Genomic DNA, 22,586 nt, shown 5'->3' with positions numbered 1-22,586 from the left:
TGTGTTGTACAACTCTGAATCTGTAAGCACGAGGATTAAATAGTTATTTCCTTCCCGAGCAGCAAGTGAACACTACAGGGAAAGTCCGCTGCTGGCCTCACACCTCTGTTTGTCTATACCACTGCCACAGAGGGTGCTGGATATGGCCCAGTCCACACAGGCAAAGCCCTCCCCATCACTGAGCACATTTACAAGCAGCATTGCCACAGGAAAGCAGCATCCATCATCAGGGTCTCCCACCACACAGGCCACGCTCTCTCCTCACAGCTGCCATCGGGAAGGAGGTACGGCAGCCTTAGGTCCCACACCACCAGGTTCAGGAGCAGTTATTACCCTGAACCCGCATAGATCATTTCAATCACCTCAACTCTGAACCCATTCCACAGCCTATGGACTCACTTTCAAGGATCCTTTACAATTTATGTTTTCAGTATTAATTTTATAGTTGCACGATTTGTCTTTTACACATTGGTTGTTTCTGTTTTTAATTATATTTTTAGAGATAGCAGTGTTACAGGCCCATCCAAGTGATCAACTAACCCTGGAACACCTGGGCAGCAGAGAGCACACATCAGGATGCTCTTTATTGATTACAACTCGGCATTTAACACCATCATCCCCTCAAAACTAATCAGTAAACTCCAAGACCTGGGTTTCAATACCTCTTATGCAACCGGATCCTGGATTTCTTCACTTGAAGACCCCATTCAGTCTGGATTGGCAAGAACATCACCACAATCACCATCAGCGCAGGAGCGCCACAGGGATGTGTGCTTTGCCCCCTGCTCTACTCGCTTTACACTAGTGACTGTGTGGATAAGTACAGCTCCAGCACCATATACAGGCTTGCTGATGATACACTGTTGTGGGCTGTATGAAAGGGAGTGATGAATCAGCATTGAACAGGGGGACTGAAAATCTGGCTGAGTGGTGTAATAACGACAACCTCTCACAATGTCAATAAAACCAAAGAACTGGTTGTAGATAACACACACAAAATGCTGGAGGAACTCAGCAGGCCAACTGATTATAGACTGCAGGAGAGGGAAACCAGGGGTCCATGAGCCAGGAGTCAGAGGATCAGGGGTGGAGAGGGTCAATTCCTGGGTGTCACTATTCCACAAAACTGTCCTAGACCCATCAGATAAATTAAATTCCAAAGAAAGCACAAAAGCACCTCGACTTCCTCAGGAGTCTGTGGACTTTCCGCACGTTATCGCAAACCTTGGCAAATTTCTATAGCTGTGCGGTGAAAAGTGTGCTGACTGGCTGCATTACGGCCTGGTTTGGGAACACCAATGCCTTTGAGTGGAAAATCCCTCCCAACAGTCGAACACATCTACATGAAGCGTTGCTGTAGAAAAGCAGCCTCCATTGTCAATGATTCTCACCACCCAGGCCAGGCTCTTTCCTCACGGCCGCCTTCAGGCAGAAGGTACAGGTAACTCAGGACTCACACCACCAGGTTCAAGAACAGTTCAACCATCAGGCTCTTGAACAAAAGGGGATAACTATGATCATTTAAGGACTATTATCATGTTATTTCATGCTTGTTACTTACTGCTGTTTATTTATCTGCATTTACACAGTTTGTTTACAGTTTACAGATCCTGTTTACAGTTACTGTTCTATAGATTTGCTGAATCTATAAACTGTATACGGAGTTTACAGAAAGAGAAAGAGAATCTCAGGGTTGTATGTGGTAATCCGATAGTAAATTTTGCTCTGAACTTGTAAACCATGTCTCTCTGGAACATGCAGAGCAGCCAGAGGAAACCCATACAGTCACAGGGAGAAGGTACAAACTTCTTACAGGCAGTGGCAGGAATTGAACTTGTGCATTGTGCTAACCACTATGCTACTGAGCCGCAGTAATATAGCTTTTCATAAATTCTAATGTATTTCTTTAATTTCCAGTAATTGCCCCTGGAAAAAGGTAGTATATGTGGACATACATGTTCTTTGATAATAAATTTACTTTGAATTTGGACTTAAACTGAAGCAATCATTACTGGGGCCACCGCAGTACCATAGCGGTTTATACAACACTATTACAGCTCGGGTGTGGGAGTTCAGAGTTCAACCCCAGCGTCGCCTGTGCATCCTTCCCGAGGAACGTGTGGGTTTTCTCCAGGTGCCCTGGTTTCCTCGCACAGCCTAAAGATGCACCGATTAGTAGGTTAATTGATCATTGTAAATTGCCCAGTGATTAAGTTGGGGTTAAATTAGGGTTGTCGAGGGTTGCTAGGCTGGCGTGGCTCGAAGGGTTCTGCACAGCATCTTTAAATAAATAACATTAGACAAAGTCTCTTAGCATGCAGAATGATCATAAATAACTCCTTCAGTACAGGAAAGTACATAGGTTAACATTCAGCTGCTTAAAGGGAAGTCCCTTAAAGAAATTCCAGGAAGCTCTCCACAAGGGAAATGGTTTAATCATTTACAGACCACACTAAGGATGTACAGAACACAAAGACAGGAGGAGGAGTTTTGGGGACTGGATAACTTGCTGGGCCTGCAGTCGTTTCGTGTTTACAAGGGTTGCCAGGAGAGTGACTTGACCTTTTCAATTCAGGTATAGAACCAGAATAGTTCTTTTCTTAGTAATTATCCATGTTACACTAAGATCTAATATCCTCCCCCAGGAGGATGTGAACATTGATTTAATGGCTGTTTACAGCAGGCATTTTAAGTACTTGAAAATCATAGGGCTGTGGGGTGGGGGGGCAAAGAGTAGGATTAACTGGAGGCCCAGAGGCAGCCTGTCTTGTGATTGGAGGAGAGTGAGAGGGTGGGGGGAGGAGAGGGAGGGAGAAGGGGGGGAGGAAAGGGAGGGAGAAGGGGGGGAGGAAAGGGAGGGAGAAGGGGGGAGAGGGGAGGCGAGGGGGGAGAATATTTAACAATTATAAAGAATGATAAAAAATAAAGTTAGAGGTCAGAGTAAAGCTGTGGAATAAAATGTGCATAAATCCATGAATACCAGCATGTATTTACAATGAAAACAGCATTATAAAATGTGGTTTAAAGTGTTCACAGTGCAGTGCAGTAACAGGGTAATAGTCAGAGGAGGGAGAGGGGCTAACTAGAATGGTCGATCAGATTAACTGTCTGGGGGAAGAAACTTTTAAGATGCAGTGAATAGCCTCGTAATGCTTTCCAGAAGGGAGCTTTTGGAAATGGCAGTTTGCACAGTAGGTAGTGTCTACAATAACTTTTCCTGCCCAGTTCATTGTCCTGGACACATGCAAGTCCTGCAGTGACGGTCAATGACCTTTTCTGCTGACCTGACAGCTTGCTTAGTTTTCATATATTGTGAGAGGACGCTGCACTAAACCAGATAGGAAATAGCTGATGTGATGATGCTGTCTGTGATGGCAGTGTAGAATCGTACCAGTAGGTGCTGGGGAAGATGGAATTTTATCTATTGTACAGTCTCCGACAGAGAATGTTGTTATGCAGCTGTTGTACACAAAGACAACAGTGCGGGCAAGCAAGGACAGGCAGAACAATTCACAACCTTTTCAGCAAGGAAACGACAGTAGCAACAATGTGTTTTCCTTAAAACAGGATCTGTTGTCATATCTGTGGCAGAATAAGCGCTCTAGAATTAATAAAATCCACCTCCAAAAATCTAAAAAAGAGGGTGGCATGGCTTTTCCTAACTTTCGCTTATATTATTGGGCAGCTAATATACGTTGTGCTACCTTCTGGTCTTCCTTCCACGGCCAACCCGAGTGCCCTAACTGGGTGGCAATGGAGTTGAGCTCCACTAAAGAATTATCTATATCTGCACTTCTTGGCTCTGCACTCCCTAGCAGTCTGCCCAGATCAATAGCTAATCCTCTTGTTAGACACATTTTGCGTATATGGGCTCAGTTTAGGAAATGCTATGGTTTCCAGGGGTTTTCCGTTTCTAGCCCTGTCGCACACAATCACCTTTTTTTACCTACTACGTACGATTCAGCATTCCATGTTTGGTATAGGAAGGGCATTAGACATTTTGAAGATCTTTTCATCGATAATCGCTTCGCTTCTTTTCAGCAGTTCTCTGTTAAGTTCAACCTGCCTAATGTTCACTTTTTCAGATATCTCCAAATCCGACACTTTATTGCTCCTCTAATTCCTAACTTCCCTGAAATGCCTGCGAAAAATGCTATGGACCTATTTCTTTCCATTAATCCACTAGGTAAAGGTTTAATATCAATTATCCGAGATAAACTAGCAGCCTTACGACAGGCCCCTGTGGATAAAATTAAAATGGCCTGGGAGCAGGATTTAAATATCTCCTTATCCGAGGAGAGTTGGGACTCAGTTCTCAAATCGGTTAACTCAACCTCTCTTTGTGCTCGCCATTGCCTTTTACAGTTTAAGATTGTTCACAGAGCCCATATGTCTAAATCTAAACTATCTCGATTCTACCCTGGCATTAGTCCGCTCTGTGATAAATGCAAGAGGGGCGTGGCCTCTCTCATCCATATGTACTGGGTCTGTCCTAGCTTGGAGAAATTCTGGAAAGATGTCTTCACTACATTATCGGGTATTCTGAATCAGCACCTAGAACCTAACCCCTTAATTGCTCTGTTCGGTTTTTGGGGCGAGACAGATTTATGTCTGGGTCCGACCAAATGCCCAATACTATCCTTTGCCTCTCTCCTGGCTAGACGCTTGATCCTCCTGAGATGGAGAGATGTTGCCCCGCCCACTCATACGCAATGGCTTAACGACATTATGGCCTGCTTGGACCTCGAAAAAATTCATTATTCAGTTCTTAATTCGGATCTAAAGTTCCATAAGGTCTGGGGACCTTTTATCGAGTACTTTCATAACCTTCCTCTTGACTAGGGTTTTTTTTTCTTCTTTTCGGTCCCTTGCTTTCAGCTCCCTTTTTTGTTTTCTGGTAGTAGGCATTATTATCCTCTGTTACTAAGTGTATTCACAGTCTGGGAGTTTGACCTTCCTGACCTATACTCTCTATATTGTGTTGTGGTCGGTCTGGAGTTGTTGTTGTTTTTTATCTTGTGTTGTGGGGATTGGGGAGGACACTAAGCTTACTTGTCTTTAATTTAGGTGCTTTTTTTGTTAAATTCTCTTCCTTTGTAGCATATTGTTACTGTACGCTTAATTTTGCACTGTATTAATGCTCCTCATTGGGATTTGGGGTTTTTAATTTGTAAAATGTTTTGAAAAACTAATTAAAAAATGTTTTTAAAAAAAAACAGGATCTGTGGATGTCCTGCATCAATAGTGAAGAGAGTTCAAATAAACTTTGTTGGAACTGCAATTTGAATTCCCTACAGAGCTACAAAAGTGAACAAGACCCTGCCTCAATTCTTCCAGTTATGCACACCCAGCTATTCTCAGTAAACAGGTTAGGCAGGACGAAGATTTAACATTGACAGACTCACAGGAGCAACTGCAAAGGCTTCACTCAAAATCCCGTTGTTCATCAGCTTCTTGTAGATGTAAGTGGCCGCCTGGAGGATGCCCTGGAAAGAAACGGTTTCTGTGAGTTAGTTAACTATGGCAAAACACGTCCACTGACAAGGCACAGAGACTCCAATGTGCTGGATCAGAAGAAACTTGCAGAGGGCTGTAGTCTCACCCCACTCCACTATAGGCACAACCCTCCCCACCATTAAAGGTGTCTTCAAGAGGAGGTGACATCCGTTATTAAGGACCCTCGCCATTCAGGTTATGCCCTCTTGGAGCTTAGAACTGTACAGCATGGTACAGGCCCTTCAGCCCACTATGTTCTGCTGAACTCTTCTCATTGCTAGCATCGGGAGGGAGGTACAGGAGCCTGAAGACCCACATTCAATGTTTTGGGAACAGCTTCTTCCCCTCCGCCATTAGATTTCTGAATGGATAATTAACTCTACCTTGCCAGTCCTATTCTACATTTACTCATCAATTTGCAATAAAGTAATTTTTATCATCCCACTGCCACGAAACAACTTCAATGTGTTGGTGATGACAAAGCAGATTCTGAGGTTGGACTGGTGACCTGTAAGGGTTGCTGCTCAAGGTAACACACGGATCCTGGCCTCGTCTTCTGCCACAATGAAGCCGCTCTCAGAGTGGGACATCTCATACACTGTCCAGCCTCCAACCTGAAAGCATGAACGTTGATTTCTCCTTCTGCTAATAAACCTCCCCCCTTCTTCATTTCCCCACTGATCTCTTATCACCTCCCTATCAGATTCCTTCTTCTCCAACCCTTTACCTTTCCCACCTATCACCTCCCAGCTCTGACTCATAACTTCAGTGGGCGGAGCTAAAGCTGGTACCAGAGGGTGTCCTTTTCCCAGCTCCTCAGCCAAACAGTTAAATCCTTCCTATTCCAGTATTTCCGATGTAGCGTGGCTGGGGTCCCGCTGGGTCTGAAGAGGGACGCCTCACGTCTTAATAAGCTGGTAAGGAAGGCGGGCTCTGTCGTGGGCAAAGTACTGGAGAGTTTAACATCGGTAGCTGAACGAAGGGCGCTGAGTAGGCTACGGTCAATTATGGATAACTCTGAACATCCTCTACATAGCACCATCCAGAGACAGAGAAGCAGTTTCAGCGACAGGTTACTATCGATGCAATGCTCCTCAGACAGGATGAAGAGGTCAATACTCCCCAATGCCATTAGGCTTTACAATTCTACCGCCAGGACTTAAGAACTTTTTAAAAGCTATTATTAATGCTTTTTGAGACGGTGATCTAGATGCATATCATATTTTTTACTGAGTTAAGTATTGTATGTAATGAGTTTTTGCTACAACAAGTGTATGGGACATTGGAAAAAAGTTGAATTTCCCCATGGGGATGAATAAAGTATCTATCTATCTATCTATCTATCTACCGCGGCACTCAAGCCGCGGTTCTGCATAGTGGTGCGTCCCCGTTCTTGGAGCTTGCCGATCAGCTGCATCTCATTGTGTCCAGGTTGGGCCTACATCAGGCACCTTCGGAGTGCAGCTTTTCACAGCCCTGTGGACACAAGTTCTTACTGGTGTCACGAACTGAAGTGTAACGGGAGCCAGAACATCGAAGACAGAGAGAGCAACTGTTGGAGGGCTCTGCACTTGGTGATCGATCTGGAGAGTTTGCTGCTAATTCTCAAGCTGGGGGACTCAAATTAAAAAGCAATGCTTCAGACTGATTGTAACACCGAAACAGTGACCATCTCACCTCTCACTGCGGAAGGGGCTATACCTGGCTAGTGAGAGAGAGCCTGGGGCATGTCGAAGCGTTGGAGTTTTTGATGAATTGTAGAGCGTGGTCTCTGTTTGGGGGCTTAGTGGGTGGTGGGAATGCTGATGCGTTATGCTAGAAGTGGGGGGAGGGTTGACGCTGATTGTGTGTGGGAGGGGGAGAAGGGGATTTAGGAGTTTTAACTTTTTTTCCTGTCATTCATTCTTTGGGATTTTTTTCTTGTTTCAAGGATGTCTGGGCAGAGTGAGAATTTCTGATTTTAAATGGAATCATTAAATCCTTCCCCCACCCACCTGGCTTCAGCTCCGAGCTAATCCTCCTTCCCCCCCCCCCCCCCCACCTTTTTATTCTGGTATCTTCCCTCTTCCTTTCCAGTCTTGAGTCTTGAAAAAGGGTTTCTGCCCAAAACATCATTTCCTTAGATGCTGCCTGACCTGCTGAGCTCCTCCTGCAGTGTGTGTGTGTTGATATGGTACGGTGTTTACAGCCCAGCACTAGTAACCCAGGAGCTTAGGCTACTGTTCCAGGGAAGGCAAGTTCAAATCGCAATACATTATAACAACTGAGAATTGGAATTCCATTTGTTAGTGAACTGGGAAACGACCAGGTTGTGACAAGAAGGTTCATCTAAGAAAGGAAAACTCAGTCCATACACAGTTCAGACCTGGCAAGCCAAAGAGTTCGGTGCCATTTTAAATCTGAAAGCACCTACCACCAGGCTCAAGGACAGCTTCTGCGTTACAAGTCTATTGAATGGTTCCTAGTTGTATGATTTTCACCTAGCTACACTGCACTTTCGCTGTCGCTCTTTATTCTGCATTCTGTTATTGCTTTACCTTATTTTAGCTCGATGAACCGTGTAACGATCGATCTGTGTGAACAGTATGCAAGACCAAGCGTTCACTGCATCTCGGTACATGCAACAATAATAAACCAATACCAATATCATTTATAGACGGACAGTTGGTGTCAGCCTTGCCAGAGACATCCACACCCTGACAGCAATCAACATCTCACTTCCAACTTATCCACGTAGGCCAGGGGTTCCCAACCATTTTTATGCCACAGAGCCTTACCGTTAACCACGGGGTCCATGGATCCCAGGCTGGAAAACCCTTAAGTAGACCAAAAGACATAGGAGCAGAATTAGGCCATTCAGCCCATCAAGTCTGCTCCACCATTCCATCATGGCTGATGTAATATCTCTCTCTCGACCCTATTCTCCTGTCTTCACCCCATAACCTCTGACTAACCAAGAACCTGTCAATCTTTGTTTTAAATATACCCAGTGACTTGACCTCCACAGCCATCACATTCCATACCTCATTCTGCACAGCAACACACACACAAAATGCTGGAGGAACCCAGCGGGTCAGGCAGCATCGATGGAGGGAAATGAACTGACTACATTTTGGCGTGAGACCCTTCATCAGGACTGGAAACAGACTGAACACAGGCTACAGTGTTGTGCTGAACTTGTCACCTACCCTTCCCTCCACTTCCATCACCCACGTGCTTATCTAACAGTCACTTCAATGTCTCTAATATATCTGCCTCTGCCCCTACCTCTTGCAGGGTGTTTCTACATGGAAAAAATAAACATCTGACATCCCCTGAACTTTCCTCCAATCACCATAAAATTCTGCACCACAGTAGTATAATGATTCGTGTCATTACAGCTGGGGGCAGCAGAGTCCGTTCCAATGCCATCTATTCCGACACGCCAGTCCATGGCCTCCTCTACCATCATGATGAGGCCACACTCAGGTTCGAGGAGCAACACCTTGTATTCCATCTGGATTGCCTCCAACCTGATGGCATGAACATCCATCTCTCGAACTTCCAATAATTGCGATCCCCTTCTCCTTCACCGTTCCCCATTCCTATTTCCCACTCACACCTAACCTCCTTACCTGTCTATCCCTTTATTCCATGGCCTTCTATCAGATTCCTGCTTCTCCAGCCCTTTATCTCTTTCACCAATCAACTTCCCAGTTCTTTCCTTCAACCATCCTCCTCTCCTGGTTTCACCCATCACCTACTACCTCATACTTCCTCTCCCTCCCCCCCGACCTTTTTACACTGAGAACTAATCTCTTTTTTCCTGGTCCTGAAGGGTCTCGGCCCAAAATGTCGACTGTTTATTCACTTCCATAGATGCTGCCTAACCTGCTGAGATCCTGCAGAATTTTGTGTGTGTTGCTGCATCTAAGGATTTGTACGACCTCCCCATGGATGCGTGGGTTTCCTCCCGGTTAGTAGGTTCATTGGTCATTGTAAATTGTCCCATGATTAGGCTAGGGTTAGATCAGTGGGTTGCTGGGTGCTGCGGTTCCCTGAGCTCCAAATAAAAAATAAAATTATGCCCACACCTATTAACAATTCATTTCCACCCTGGGAAAAAGTCTCTGGCTGTCTATTTGATCTATGCCTCTTATCATCCTGTACACCTCTATCAAATCATCACTCCTCCTCCTTCACTCAAAAAGAGAAAAGCCCTCGTTCACTCAACATATCCTCTTAAGACATGCTCTCTAGGTAGCTGATATAAAGGGGTTGTGGGGAGGGGGGAGGAACAAGAACTGCAGGTGATAGATAGATCCAGGTGAAGGGGGAGTGATAGGAATGGTGCAAGAAGCTGGGAGGTGACGGGTGGAAGTGACACAGGGCAGAAGATAGAATCTGAAGGGACAGGACAGAGGACCCAAGAGTCAAGGGAAGGAGGATGGGAGGGGAATTTGAGGGAGGAATGTGTGTGTGTGTGTGTGTGATGGGAAGATTGAGAGGGCAGGGACAGAGGAAAGTGTGATGAGGGGGGGAATAGAAGGGGGCTAGGGATAGAGGTGAGTGGTTAATGGTCAATGTTCATGCTGTCAGGCTGAAGACTACCAAGAAGGAATATGAAGCATTATAGTCATGGAAAACTTCAATTAACCCCAGTATTGAAATGTTCCCAAAACCAATGGACTTACTTTAAGGATTCTTCATCTCATACTTGCTATTTATTACTTATTTATATTATTGTTTCTTCGTTTTACATTGACAGAGCTCGTCTTTTGTACTCTAGCTAGGCAGTCTTTGATTGATTCTGATTTAGCTATTATTGATTATGTCCACAGAAAAGTGAATCTCTACATTGTATACCGTGACACATATGTACTTTGATAATAAATTTACTTTGAACTTTTAAGTTAAGTCTCACCAACATCTTATAGAAGAATTAACATCCCATCTCCTGTACTCTGCCAATGTGCTAAAAGCTCTCTTTATGACCATAACTACCTGTGACACCACTTTCAATGAATTATGGATCTGTATCCCAAATCCCTCTGTTTGTTCATCTAGCATGTCTAAGCTGAACTCGGCAGTAGAGGAGACCATGGACAGATGGTGGGAATGGGAAGTAGAATTAAAATGGGTGGCCACAGGGAAACTCAGTAGGTACAGCGGACGGAGTGAAGGTGCTTGATGGAGAAATCCCCTAATTTGAGTCATGTCTAACCGATGTAGCGGAGGCCACAATGGGAGCATTGGAATAAAGGAAAGGCTGTCTCCAGGCCTCCAATAGTTAGACATAGGCTCTCAAGGAAGACTCACAGACATCAGGCATTCAACTACAGCCCATGGCCTGAACTCGTTCAATTTCAAGTTCACGGTCATTCAGCCACAAACATGTGTATTGCCAAATGTAACAATGTTCTTCCAGGGCAGGGTGCACCACACGGTACATATAGCTCACGGACATAACACAAAGTAATATCACCACAAATAAAGGTACATTTATGACACAAGTTCAAAAGCAAATAGTATAACAATCCCGGTGCTTCATGCACGAGTCCCGAGTTCCCTCCCGAGCAGGGAGTTCAGTAGTTTTACAGCTTGGGGGAAGAAGCTGTTTCCAATCGTAACAGCTCTTGTCCTAATGCTACGCTACCTCCTGCCTGATGGTAGAGGGTCAAAGAGATTGCTGGACCGCTGGGAGGTATCACTAACAATGCTAAGGGCCTGCATACGCAGCTTCTGATAAGTATCTCCAATGGCTGCAAGAGCGACCCTGATGATTTTCTTCTCACAACCCTTTGCAGGGGCTTGGATGTGCAATGAAATGCTGCCTGACCCACTGAAGGTCGAGCTGCTGACATCTCAGGTCAGGAATCCAGTTAAGGGTTTCAATCCGAAGCATTCATTTCCCTTCACGGATGCTGCCTGATCCAGAGCTTAGCCACTGGAACTCTATGAAAGCCTATTAGTGCCCTCTGCTGGAGGGATCGTGCCTCTCACCCTCCAAGGTCTCAACAACAACCTCTCACTCAATGTCAGCAAAACCAAGAGCTGATTTTCAATCACAGGATGAAGCAGATGGAGCTCCGTGACCTAGTCCTCCATTAGGGGATAGGTGGTGGAGATGATCAGTAACTTTAAATTCCTTGGCATTATCATAGAGGGACCAGCACTTCTAACCTATCAATCTAACCGAATAAACCCTTCTCAGACTTCCAGTTGGGTACAGGTATCGATTTTCAAAGACAAACTCTGCCATCTCCATCAGGGATGATGCCTGGGTATGTTTAGTCTGGTGGTATTTATACTGCACTAGTTTATCCCTCCTGATTGGTTACTTCTCATCCAATCAGGTTTCTGCAGTCCTACCTTGCTTACAATCGAATTCCAGTTCTTGTTTAGAGCAAGACCTTCGTCTTGGTTAAAATTCTTTTCCTCTAGCTTTATTTCAATGGCTTCCTTCACCAGGTGGTCCCAAAAGCCATTGGCAGGGCGCAGTAGTTTGGTGCCGAAGTCAATCCAATGGCCATTGTGAATAAAACATCAAACACGAGGAAATCTGCAGGTGCTGAAAATTCACACAACACACACAAAATGCTGGTGGAACAGAGAAGGCCAGGCAGCATCTATAGGGAGAAGCGCTGTCAATGTTTCGGGCCGAGACCCTTCGTCGGCAGTGCTTCTCCCTATAGATGCTGCCTGGCCTGCTGCGTTCCACCAGCATTTTGTGTGTGTTGTGTGAATAAAACATGCTGCTATCGCTGATTTCTCTGGGTAATCCAAATGGATACACCTCCTGTGCTCCTCGATCAAGGTTTTCACCGTGCTCCCGTCTGGCTGATATACACAGACTCCGCTTTCACAGAGAATCCTGTAAACGCCAGTTGTCCTGAGCTCCAGGTCATCTTTGACCTGCATAATCTGGGATTTGAGCTTCCTTACTGGTTTGTGGATGGTGTTCATCCGGTATTTCTTCAGGAAACTGTGGAAATATAGGGAAGACAGGCGGCAGCAATGGGTTGTTCTTTGTTGTTAGGTGTCCTGGTTTTTCCGTCAATCCTTTTAAGGAAATCAATGAATGTGGAGCAGCATAAATTGGCCAGGCGGGGCATATGGAAACCTGTATCAAGGAGCACGAGGTTACCCAGAGAAATCAGAGGAAGCAGAACATTGTATTCGAAATGGCCGTTGGACTGTCTTCGATGGCACAAAACTTCTGTGCCTTGCCAATGACTTTTGGGACTATCTGGTGAAAGACACCGTAGAAATAAAACTAGAGAAAAAGGATTTTAATGAAGATGAAGGTCTTGCTCTAAGTAAGAACTGGAATTTGAATGTAAACAAGGTGGGACAGCAGAAACCCGATTGGATGAGGACTAACCAATCAGGAGGGACGGACAGTGGGGGCACAAAAACCACCAGACTAAATGTGCCCAGGCATCATCCCTGATGAAGATGGCAGAGTCTGCTACCAAAACGGTGGTTAAATTCAATACTTGTACCTGGCTGGAAGCCTGAGAAGAGTTTATTCATCAGCATAGCCAGCAAAGCACAATTCTTTTTCATCAATCTAACCCTTTCCTAATGCTCCATTTTTCTTTCATCCACACGACTGTCCCAGAATCTCTTAAATGTCCCTAATGTATTTGTCTCTACCACCATACATTCATTCCATGCACAATCATGCTGTGTAAAATTCCTACCACTGACATTCCAATTACCTTAAAATTATGTCCCTTAGTATTAGCCATTTCCACTCTGGGGAAAAAGTCTCTGTCTATCCACTCAATCCCTTCCTCTCATCATCTTGTACGTCTCTATCAAGTCTCCTCTCATCCTCCCTCACTCTAAAGAGAAAAGCAATAGCTTGCTCAACCTATCCTCCGAAGACATGCTCTCTAATCCAGGCAGCATCCTGGTAAATCTTGTCTGCACCCTCTCTAAAGTTTCCACACCCTTCCTGTCGTGAGGGGATCGGAAATGAACACAACACTCCAAGCATTGTCTAACTGGCGTTTTACACAGATGCAGCGTTACCTCATAGCTTTTGAACCCACTCCTCCGACTAAAGAGGACCAGCACACCAAAGGCCTTCTTAACCCCCCTTTCAACTTGCACGGCATTGAGTAAAGGTCAATCCTTGATGAGAAGCTGAAGAAGATTGGGCTTAGGACACTGCAGTGATACAGTAACTCAGCATCAACAGCACAGGCCGGTTGATTATTAACGCAGCATTGAACCACAACGGAGCAGTGATTTCCTGAAGCCGAAATGAAGCAGAAACGTAGCTTTCGGAGTTTTAATAATTGATCATTCTCACTGGTCTGCCAGCCTCGGTTGGGCAGAAACACCTACCTTGTGTGCCAAACTTTCTCCCGTCACCCCGCTTACGTTCACCGTCTCGCAATCTGTGCACAGATCTGTCAACGCATCCTATGGGTTAAAGCAAACATTAGAGCCGGCACAGAACTTGGACATTCATCCTCCTGCGTGAGGACTGAGAGCATTTCCAGCTAGTTCTGATCAATTTGTTCATTCCTGGGTCGAAATAGTTAAGACTTTATTTCCCGGAGCCTAAGAGAGAGAGGGGAGATCTGATAGAGGTATACAAATTCATGGAGATATGGTAAATGCAGGCAGGTTCCCCCATCCCCAGAATGAGACTAGAGACCAGGGGTTAAGGGTGAAAGGTTGAAGTTTTTAGGGGAACCTACTTCACTCAGACAGTGGTGAGGGTGTGGAACACGTTGTGGATGTGGGTTTGATTGTAATGTTTATGAGGAGTTTGGATATATACAAGCACGGGAGGAGAACGGCCCAGGTGCAGGTCGATGGGAATAGTTCAGCACCGACCTGCTGAGTTCCCTCAGCATCTTGTGTGTGTTTTTCTGGATTTCCGGAATCTGTAAGATCTTGAGTTTATGATTCGGGTCAGGCACCACGTTCAAGTGACTACAGATAAACAAGCTGCCCAAGTGAAGTTCAAAGAGACAAAGCAGGGCTCACCTCCAGTGACAGTGTTCCCCGGACAGCCACCACCACTGTCTCCTTCTTGTGATCCAGCGCCACAAAAAAGGGAATTTCGTAAATCTGCGGAGGGGGAGGGGGGAACAAAAACAAAACGTGAAGACTTATAACTGCCCTCCCTCAACCAGCAGCTGCCAAACCTCCGACATCACCTCTCATATTCAATATGTGGATATTCCTACGGGATTAAACAACACTACAAGAAGGAAACTAGCTAAGGTTGTCAATGGGCAGACACCCACTGCCTTTGTCGTGGGATAGAAGATTGGCTGACAGGCAGGAGGCAAAGAATGGGAATAGAGGAGACCTTTTCTGGTTGGCTACTGGTGTCTAGTGGCCAGTGTTGGAACAGATTCTTTTCACATTATTTGTCAATGACTTGGATGACAAATTTGATGGCTTTATGGCCAAGTTTGCCGACAATACAAAGAGAAATGGAGGGGCAAGTGGTGTTGAGGAAGCAGGGAGGCATTAGAAAGATTGGGAGAAGGGGCAAAGTTTACAGATAGAATAGAATGTGGAGAAGTGTACAGTTATGCAGTTTGGTAGAAGGAATAAAGCCATAGACTACTTTCTAAATGGGCAGCGAATTCAGAAATCAGAGGTGTAAGGAGAATTAGGAGTCCTCGTGCAGGATTCCCTAAATGTTAGCTTGCAGGTTGAGTCAGTGGTAAGGAAGGTAAGTGTAACGTTAGCATTCATTTTGAGGGGACTAGAATATAAAAGCAAGGATGTAATGCTGATGCTTTATAAGGCATCGGTCAGTCCGCACAAGCAGTTTTAGACTCTTTATCTAAGGATGGGCTGGCACTGAAGAGGGTCCAGAGGAGATTCACGAGATTGATCCTGGGAATGAAAGGGTTAACATATAAGGAGCCTTTGATGGCTCTGAGCTGTCCTCACTGGAGTTTAGAAGAATGAGCAGGGATTTCACTGAAACTTATCAAATATTGAAAGGCCAAGATGGAGTGAATGTGGAGAGGATGTTTCTTATGGTGGGGAAGTTATAAATAGAAGAACGTCTCTTTAGAACTGAGATAAGGAAGAATCTATCTAGCTAGAGGGTGGTGAATCTGTAGAATTCATTGCCACAGACAGCTTGGACACATTTACAATACAGACTGATAAGTTCTTGATTATTCAGGGCATCAAAGGTTATGGGGAGAAGGCAGGAGAATGGAGTTGAGAGGGATAATGAATCAGCCATGATGGAATGGTGGAGCAGACTCGATGGGCCGAATGGCCCAGTTCTGCTCCTGTGTCTTATGGTCTTGTCTACACTCACTGAAGTAGCTCCCTCTTCTCATTGCTACCATCAGAGAGGAGGTACAGGACCCTATAAACATACACTCAGTATTTTAGGAACAGCTTCTTCCCTCCCGTCATCAGATTTCTGAATGGTCCCCGAACCTATGAACATATCTTACTATTATGTTCTCTTTTTGCAATATTTATTTTTTATACATGTTCTTTTTGTGATTTATAATAATTTTTAAGTTATAGCACTGTACTGCTGCTGCAGAACAAATTTCAAGACACGTCAGTGATTATAAATCAGGCTCTAATGATTTGGAGTGACCGGACAGACAGTACTCAGTCTGATAAACAGTATCACTGGCCCTGCAGTAACACTATCCTGACCACAAAACATCCTCTGGGACAGACCCCTCATTGATAAATCATCCTGCCACTAGAGTCAGCCTAGAACCGTATAATTGAGCAACAAGTGAATGGTTCGCAAGCTAAGGGCAGGGATCCAAGTTTGTGGCAATAGCCATTACCTTGTTGTGCAAGCTGATGTGGATAAAATCGCGGGACTGCAGCCCTGTGGTCTGCAGTATAGATTGGAAATGACAGTTCAGGCAGTCCCCGCCAACTATGTCGTGCTCAGGAACTTGGCGTCTGCAACTGGAGAAGAAAACAATCACAATATGGATCATCGCATCTGCAAAGAGCTCAACGAACACTCCAACATGCCAAGTTCCTCATGCTCAGGGCAAGGAACTCAACACCAAATCCCCCCAATACCATGCCTGACCCCAACACAACAACAGCAACAAGGCTGGACTTTATGTTTAAAGATTGGCTTTACTTGTTACACGTACATCAAAATATACAGTGAAATGTATCATTTGTGTCAATGACTAGCAAAGTCCGAGGATTTAAAATGAGGACCCCCCCCCCCCCCCCCCAGTCCCATTCGCCTAAACTCCAGCGAGTGTAGCCCCAGAGCCATCAAACGTTCTAGTACATCAACCCTGTCATTCCTGGAATCATCACTGTGAATCTCCTCTGGACCCTCTCCAACGTCAGCACAGCCTCTCTCAGATAAAGGGCCCAATACACCAAGTCTGACCAATGCTTTATAAAGTCTCAGTATTAAATCCTTGGCTAGTGAAGGTAGGTATCCCGAACTTTACCCCCTTTGCTTGCACCTCCCAACTGTGTGTGAATATTCTCCTAATCTTGTGTCGCCAGCATGCACTCAGTTCATGTTCTTCACAGGGCCAAGAAGTTTTAACCTCAACTTTGAACTCGGTGCAGGGGGCAGCCCCCTTCTCATGATTCCTGAGGCAGGAAGCCCAGATTTGGGAAATGGCAAGATTTCATTACTTTTTCATGTTACCATCAGGGAGGAGGTACAGGAGCCTGAAGACACACACTCAATGTTTTAGGAACAGATTCTTCCTCTCCACCATCAGATTTCTGAATGAACAATGAACCCCTGAACTCTACATTAGATAGATAGATAGATAGATAGATACTTTATTCATCCCCATGGGGAAATTCAACTTTTTTTCCAATGTCCCATACACTTGTTGTAGCAAAACTAATTACATACAATACTTAACTCAGTAAAAAAATATGATATGCATCTAAATCACCATCTCAAAAAGCATTAATAATAGCTTTTAAAAAGTTCTTAAGTCCTGGCGGTAGAATTGTAAAGCCTAATGGCATTGGGGAGTATTGACCTCTTCATCCTGTCTGAGGAGCATTGCATCGATAGTAACCTGTCGCTTAAACTGCTTCTCTGTCTCAGGATGGTGCTATGTAGAGGATGTTCAGAGTTTTCCATAATTGACCGTAGCCTACTCAGCGCCCTTCGCTCAGCTACCGATGTTAAACTCTCCAGTACTTTGCCCACGACAGAGCCCGCCTTCCTTACCAGCTTATTAAGATGTGAGGCGTCCCTCTTCTTAATGCTTCCTCCCCAACACGCCACCACAAAGAAGAGGGCGCTCTCCACAACTGACCTATAGAACATCTTCAGCATCTCACTACAGACATTGAATGACGCCAACCTTCTTAGGAAGTACATTCGACTCTGTGCCTTCCTGCACAAGGCATCTGTGTTGGCAGTCCAGTTAAGCTTCTCGTCTAACTGTACTCCCAGATACTTGTAGGTCTTAACCTGCTCCACACATTCTCCATTAATGATCACTGGCTCCATATGAGGCTCTCACTATTCATTTAATTTTGTAACTTATGCTAATTTTTATGTCTTGTACTGCTCTCAAAAACAACTAGTTTCACAATGTACGTCAGTGATAAACCGGATTCTGATTTACTTACCTCACAACGTTTAAGGGGAACATGAGGGGAATTTCTTCACTCGGAGTGTGGAACAAGCTGCCAGCAGAAGTTGTGGCTTCAGTTTCGATTTCAACATTTACAGGAATTTGAGTAAGTACACGGATGGGAGGCTTTTGGAGGGCCATGGTCTAAGTGCAGGTTGATGGGACTAGGCAGAACAAGTTTGGCATGGACTAGATGGGCTGAAGGGTCTGTTCCTGTGCTATAGCATTCTATGACATCAGTAGTACTTACAGGAGGTGCTGCCTCAAGAAAGCAACATCCATCAAGTACCCTCCTGATGAAGGGACTCGGTCTAAAACGTGGATTCTTTATTCCTCTCCATTGACGCTGCCTGACCAGCTGAGTACCTTCAGCACTTTGTGTGTGTTACTCTGGATTTCCAGCATCTGCAGAACCTCTTGTTTATTCAAAGATACCCACCATCTGGGCCATGCCATCTTCTCTCTGCAAACGTCAGGCAGGAGAGACAGAAGCCCGAAGTCCCAAACCACCAGGTTTAAGAACAACTATGTCCCTTCAAACGTTCGGCTCCTGAACTGAGTGGCATAACCCTAATCACTACAGTTCAGCAACACAATTTGCACTAAAATGTACTTGTTTTTTGTTCTAATTATGCTTTCTTTTAAATATTGTGTATAATTTAATTGTGATACGCTGCTTATATGATGCTATTTGTTGGTGACACTGCATACTTATTTATTTACTTAGAGCAGCAGTTCCCAAACCTTATTATGCCATGGACCAAACCATTAAGCAAGGTGTTACCCTCCCCACAATTTAGAGGTACAGTGCGGAACAGGCCGTTCCACCCCAGCAACCCACTTATTTAACCCTAGCCCAATCACAGGACAACTTACAATGACCAATTAAACTACTAACCACTGGACTGTGGGAGGAAACCCGTGCAGACATGGAAGGAACGCACAAATGTACTTACACCCAGAGCTGTCATAGCATCTTGCTAACTGCCCCAACTGTTGCAAGTAAGTGTTTCCATTGCGCTGTGATATAACACTTCTCAGGCCACCCAGTCATTGAGAAATCAGGATGCCAGCATGGACAAGTTGCTGGATAATATCCAAGCTTTGCCACAGGCAGCATTTGTCAATAACTTCATTCAGAACAGACCTAACTCGTTGCACACCACACCTCGGGGTAGACATTGTGCAATGTGCTTGACACAAAGGAAGTTCAAAAGCCTTGCATTTACGCAGCAGTTAGCAATATTCTCTTCACTGAAGGTAGATACACAATACATATTCAGTACCCAACCCTTTGTACCTCTTCTGACCTTTATTACAATACAGCGTGGAATAGGCCTTTCTGGCCCTTTGAGCCGCACCACCCAGCTATCCCCAGATTTAATCCCAGCCTAATCACAGGACAATTTACAATAAGCAATTAACCTACTAACCGGTACATCTTTGGACTGTGGGAGGAAACCAGATCACTCAGAGGAAACCCACATGGTCACGGGGAGAACGAACAGACTCCTCACAGGCAGTGATGGGTATTGAACCCGGGTTTCTGGGACTGTAAAGCGTTATTCTACCACTCCACTACCATGCTGCTCAATTAACTTTTAATTAAGCATTAAATCAAAATCCGATTTGCTCTTGCAGGGTGCTGCAGAGAGCTGTGGATATCAGGGAACTGCCTACACTTGGCACTGCCTCAGAAAAGCAACCAGCATAATCAAATGCCCCACCCACCCCATCGGGCAGAAGATACAAAAGCCTGAAAGCACGTACCAGTAAACAGTTTGCTATCCTAGTAACAAGACCTCGGCGGTGACAGGGTATTCATTAGTCTCACAGCCAGAGGGAAGAAGCTGTTACCCAGTCTGACAGTCCTAGTCCTGATGTTCCTGAACCTCCATCCTGACGGTAGTGGGTCAAAGAGATTGAGGAATGGGTGGTAGGGATCCTCAACAATGCTTTGGGCCCTTTGTCTACAACTCTCCCGGTAAGTGTCACAAATGAGGGAGGTGGGGAGGGAGATCATGGTGCTCCTCTTGGAGATGTTTACTATCCTCTGATGCGTCTTGTGGTCCAATGCCTTGAGGCTTTTGTACCACTCAATGATACAGCCTGACCTGCTGAGTTCCTCCAGTATTTTGTGTGTTGGGTTGCTTTTGTGATTGGACACTTCTGACCCGTGGTGTACCATGACAGTCAGCGCTATGATCCTTCCTACTATTTACTTCTTTAGGGATACAGCACAGTAACAGGTTTCTCTGGCCCATTCAATCACACCCATCTGACCGATTAACCAACTAACCCGTGCATCTTTGGGATGTGGGAAAACACCGGACCACCCGGAGGAAACCCACGTGGTGACGAGGAGAACGTACAAACTCCTTACAGACAGCGGTGGGAATTAACCCCGAGCCGCTGGCGCTGTAATAGTGTTGCGCTGAATACTGTACTTCCATGACATCCTACTGTTACACACTAAATGATTTAGATGTGAATGTAGGAGATGCAGATAGCAGGAGTACTAGTGTTGACAGTGAGGGGACAGTCTTATATTGATCAGTTGGCAAAGATTGGTAGAGGAATGGCAGATGGAATTTAACCCTCACTGATGTGAGGTGATAGACTTTGGGAGTCCTATAAATTGTAGAACATGAAAGGCAGACTACAGAGTTAATGACAGGACTCTTAGCAATGTGGAAGAACTGAGGGATCTTGGGGTCCATGTGCATAGATCCCTCAAAGTAGCCACGCAAGTTGTCGGGTGGTTGAGAAGGCACACGGTGTGTTGGGCATCATTAGTCAGGGGAATGAGTTCAAGAGCTACAAGATAATGTTGCACCCTATAAAACTCTGGTTAAATCACATTGGAGTATTGTGTTCAGTTCTGGCCACATTATACCAAGGATGTGGAAGCTTTAGAGAAGGAGCAAAGGAGATTTACCAGGATGCTGCCTGGATTAGAGAGCATGTCTTATGAGGAAAGGATGAGCAAGCTGGGGCTTTTCACTCTGGGGAGGAAAAAAAAGATGAGAGATGACTTGATAGAGGTGTTCAAGATGACAAGTGGCATAGATAAAAGTGCACAACCAGAGACTTTTTCACTGGGTGGAAATGGCGAATACGAGGGAGCATAATTTTAAGGTCACTGAAGGAGATGTCAGAGATAGTTTCAAGTGCAGAGCGGTGAGTGTGGAACAGGCTGCCATGGGTGGTGGTAAAGGCAGATACATTAAACATTTAAGAGTCTCTTAGCTAAGCATATGGATGAAATAAAAATGGAGGGCTACGTGGGAGGGAAGGGTTAGTTAGATTAAAAGGTCTACTTACAATTTCAAATTAAAATACAAATATTGCTATCTACAACACATTCATGCCCCTGAGGGCTCACCATTTCCAGAAATCCCCCACATGGATGTTTCTTCTCCATGGATACCCGGGCATGGATGTAACTCCGAAAGAGGATCAGGCAGAACCCGTGACTGCCTGCCACCCAGACCTGCTAATGGCCAGCCTGGCCAGGCCCATGAACAAGTCGGCCGGGAGATCCTCTTTACTGGATGACCACAGATCAGAAGTGTGGGACTGAAGTATAACCAGAACTTCAGCAGCAGCCCCATTTTGATGTTAAAAGAGAGGCTGCAACCTGACCTATTCCATATACACCTGGTACCACTGACTCCACCTGGCTACAGTCAGTGAAATGGCTCAAAAATCTGTTGCATGGCACTGCCCTATGCAACACCTTCCACTGCAGGCCCCCAAAGTCACTCTAGCTATGACTTTACACACAGCCTAGGCCATATTACTACAAACCCCATTTCCAGAAAAGTTGGGGTATTTTCCAAAACGCAATAAAAGCAAAAATCTGTGATATGTTAATTCACGTGAACCTTTATTTAACTGACAAAAGTACAAAGAAAAGATTTTCAATAGTTTTACTGACCAACTTAATTGTATTTTGTAAATATACACAAATTTAGAATTTGATGGCTGCAACAACCCATGTGATCACCCGGGGGGGAAAAAAACCGAGTTGCCAATTGAGGAGAAAAAATCTGGAAAATTCCTCTCCGACCCATCCAGGCTATCGAAAACTGGTCCAGGAGATCACATGGCTGATCTAAACCTAGCCTCATGTCCACTTACCTGCTCACTCACCGTATCCCCTAATGCCATTTTTATCCAGGAAAATGTCTATCTCCGTTTTGAATTTATTGGGTGTAGTAGCTTCCACAGCTCTCTGGGGCAACAAATTCCACAGCCCCACTACCCTCTGAGTGAAGAAATTTCTCTGCATCTCAGTCCTGGAACGGCAGCCCCTTATTTTAAGATTATGCCCCCTAGTCCTAGTTTCACCCATCATTGGGAACATTCTCCCCGCATCCACCCGATCAAGCCCCTTCACAATCTTATATGTTTCAATAAGATCGCCTCTCATTCTTCGGAACTCCAATGAGTAGAGTCCCAATCTACTCAACCTCTCATCATACATCAACCCACCCA

The 22,586-nt window shown here is 45.0% G+C and overlaps 1 protein-coding gene across 1 annotated transcript in view; it reads right to left on the bottom strand.

Moving 5' to 3' along the window:
• Nucleotides 1-22,586, bottom strand: part of daglb (diacylglycerol lipase, beta) — a 56,892-nt gene that overhangs the window by 14,682 nt on the left and 19,624 nt on the right. The window contains exons 7-10 of the mRNA XM_073060145.1: nucleotides 16,287-16,413; nucleotides 14,485-14,568; nucleotides 13,834-13,911; nucleotides 5,406-5,486 (exon numbers count right to left, since the gene is read on the bottom strand). Coding sequence (XP_072916246.1) covers nucleotides 5,406-5,486; nucleotides 13,834-13,911; nucleotides 14,485-14,568; nucleotides 16,287-16,413 — 370 coding nt within the window. The remainder of the gene's footprint in view (nucleotides 1-5,405; nucleotides 5,487-13,833; nucleotides 13,912-14,484; nucleotides 14,569-16,286; nucleotides 16,414-22,586) is intronic.

The sequence above is a fragment of the Hemitrygon akajei genome, chromosome 11, assembly GCF_048418815.1.
Source record: "Hemitrygon akajei chromosome 11, sHemAka1.3, whole genome shotgun sequence".
Lineage (NCBI taxonomy): Eukaryota > Metazoa > Chordata > Chondrichthyes > Myliobatiformes > Dasyatidae > Hemitrygon > Hemitrygon akajei.
Note: the sequence above shows the minus strand (reverse complement) of the source record. Positions and strands in the feature narration are given on the sequence as shown.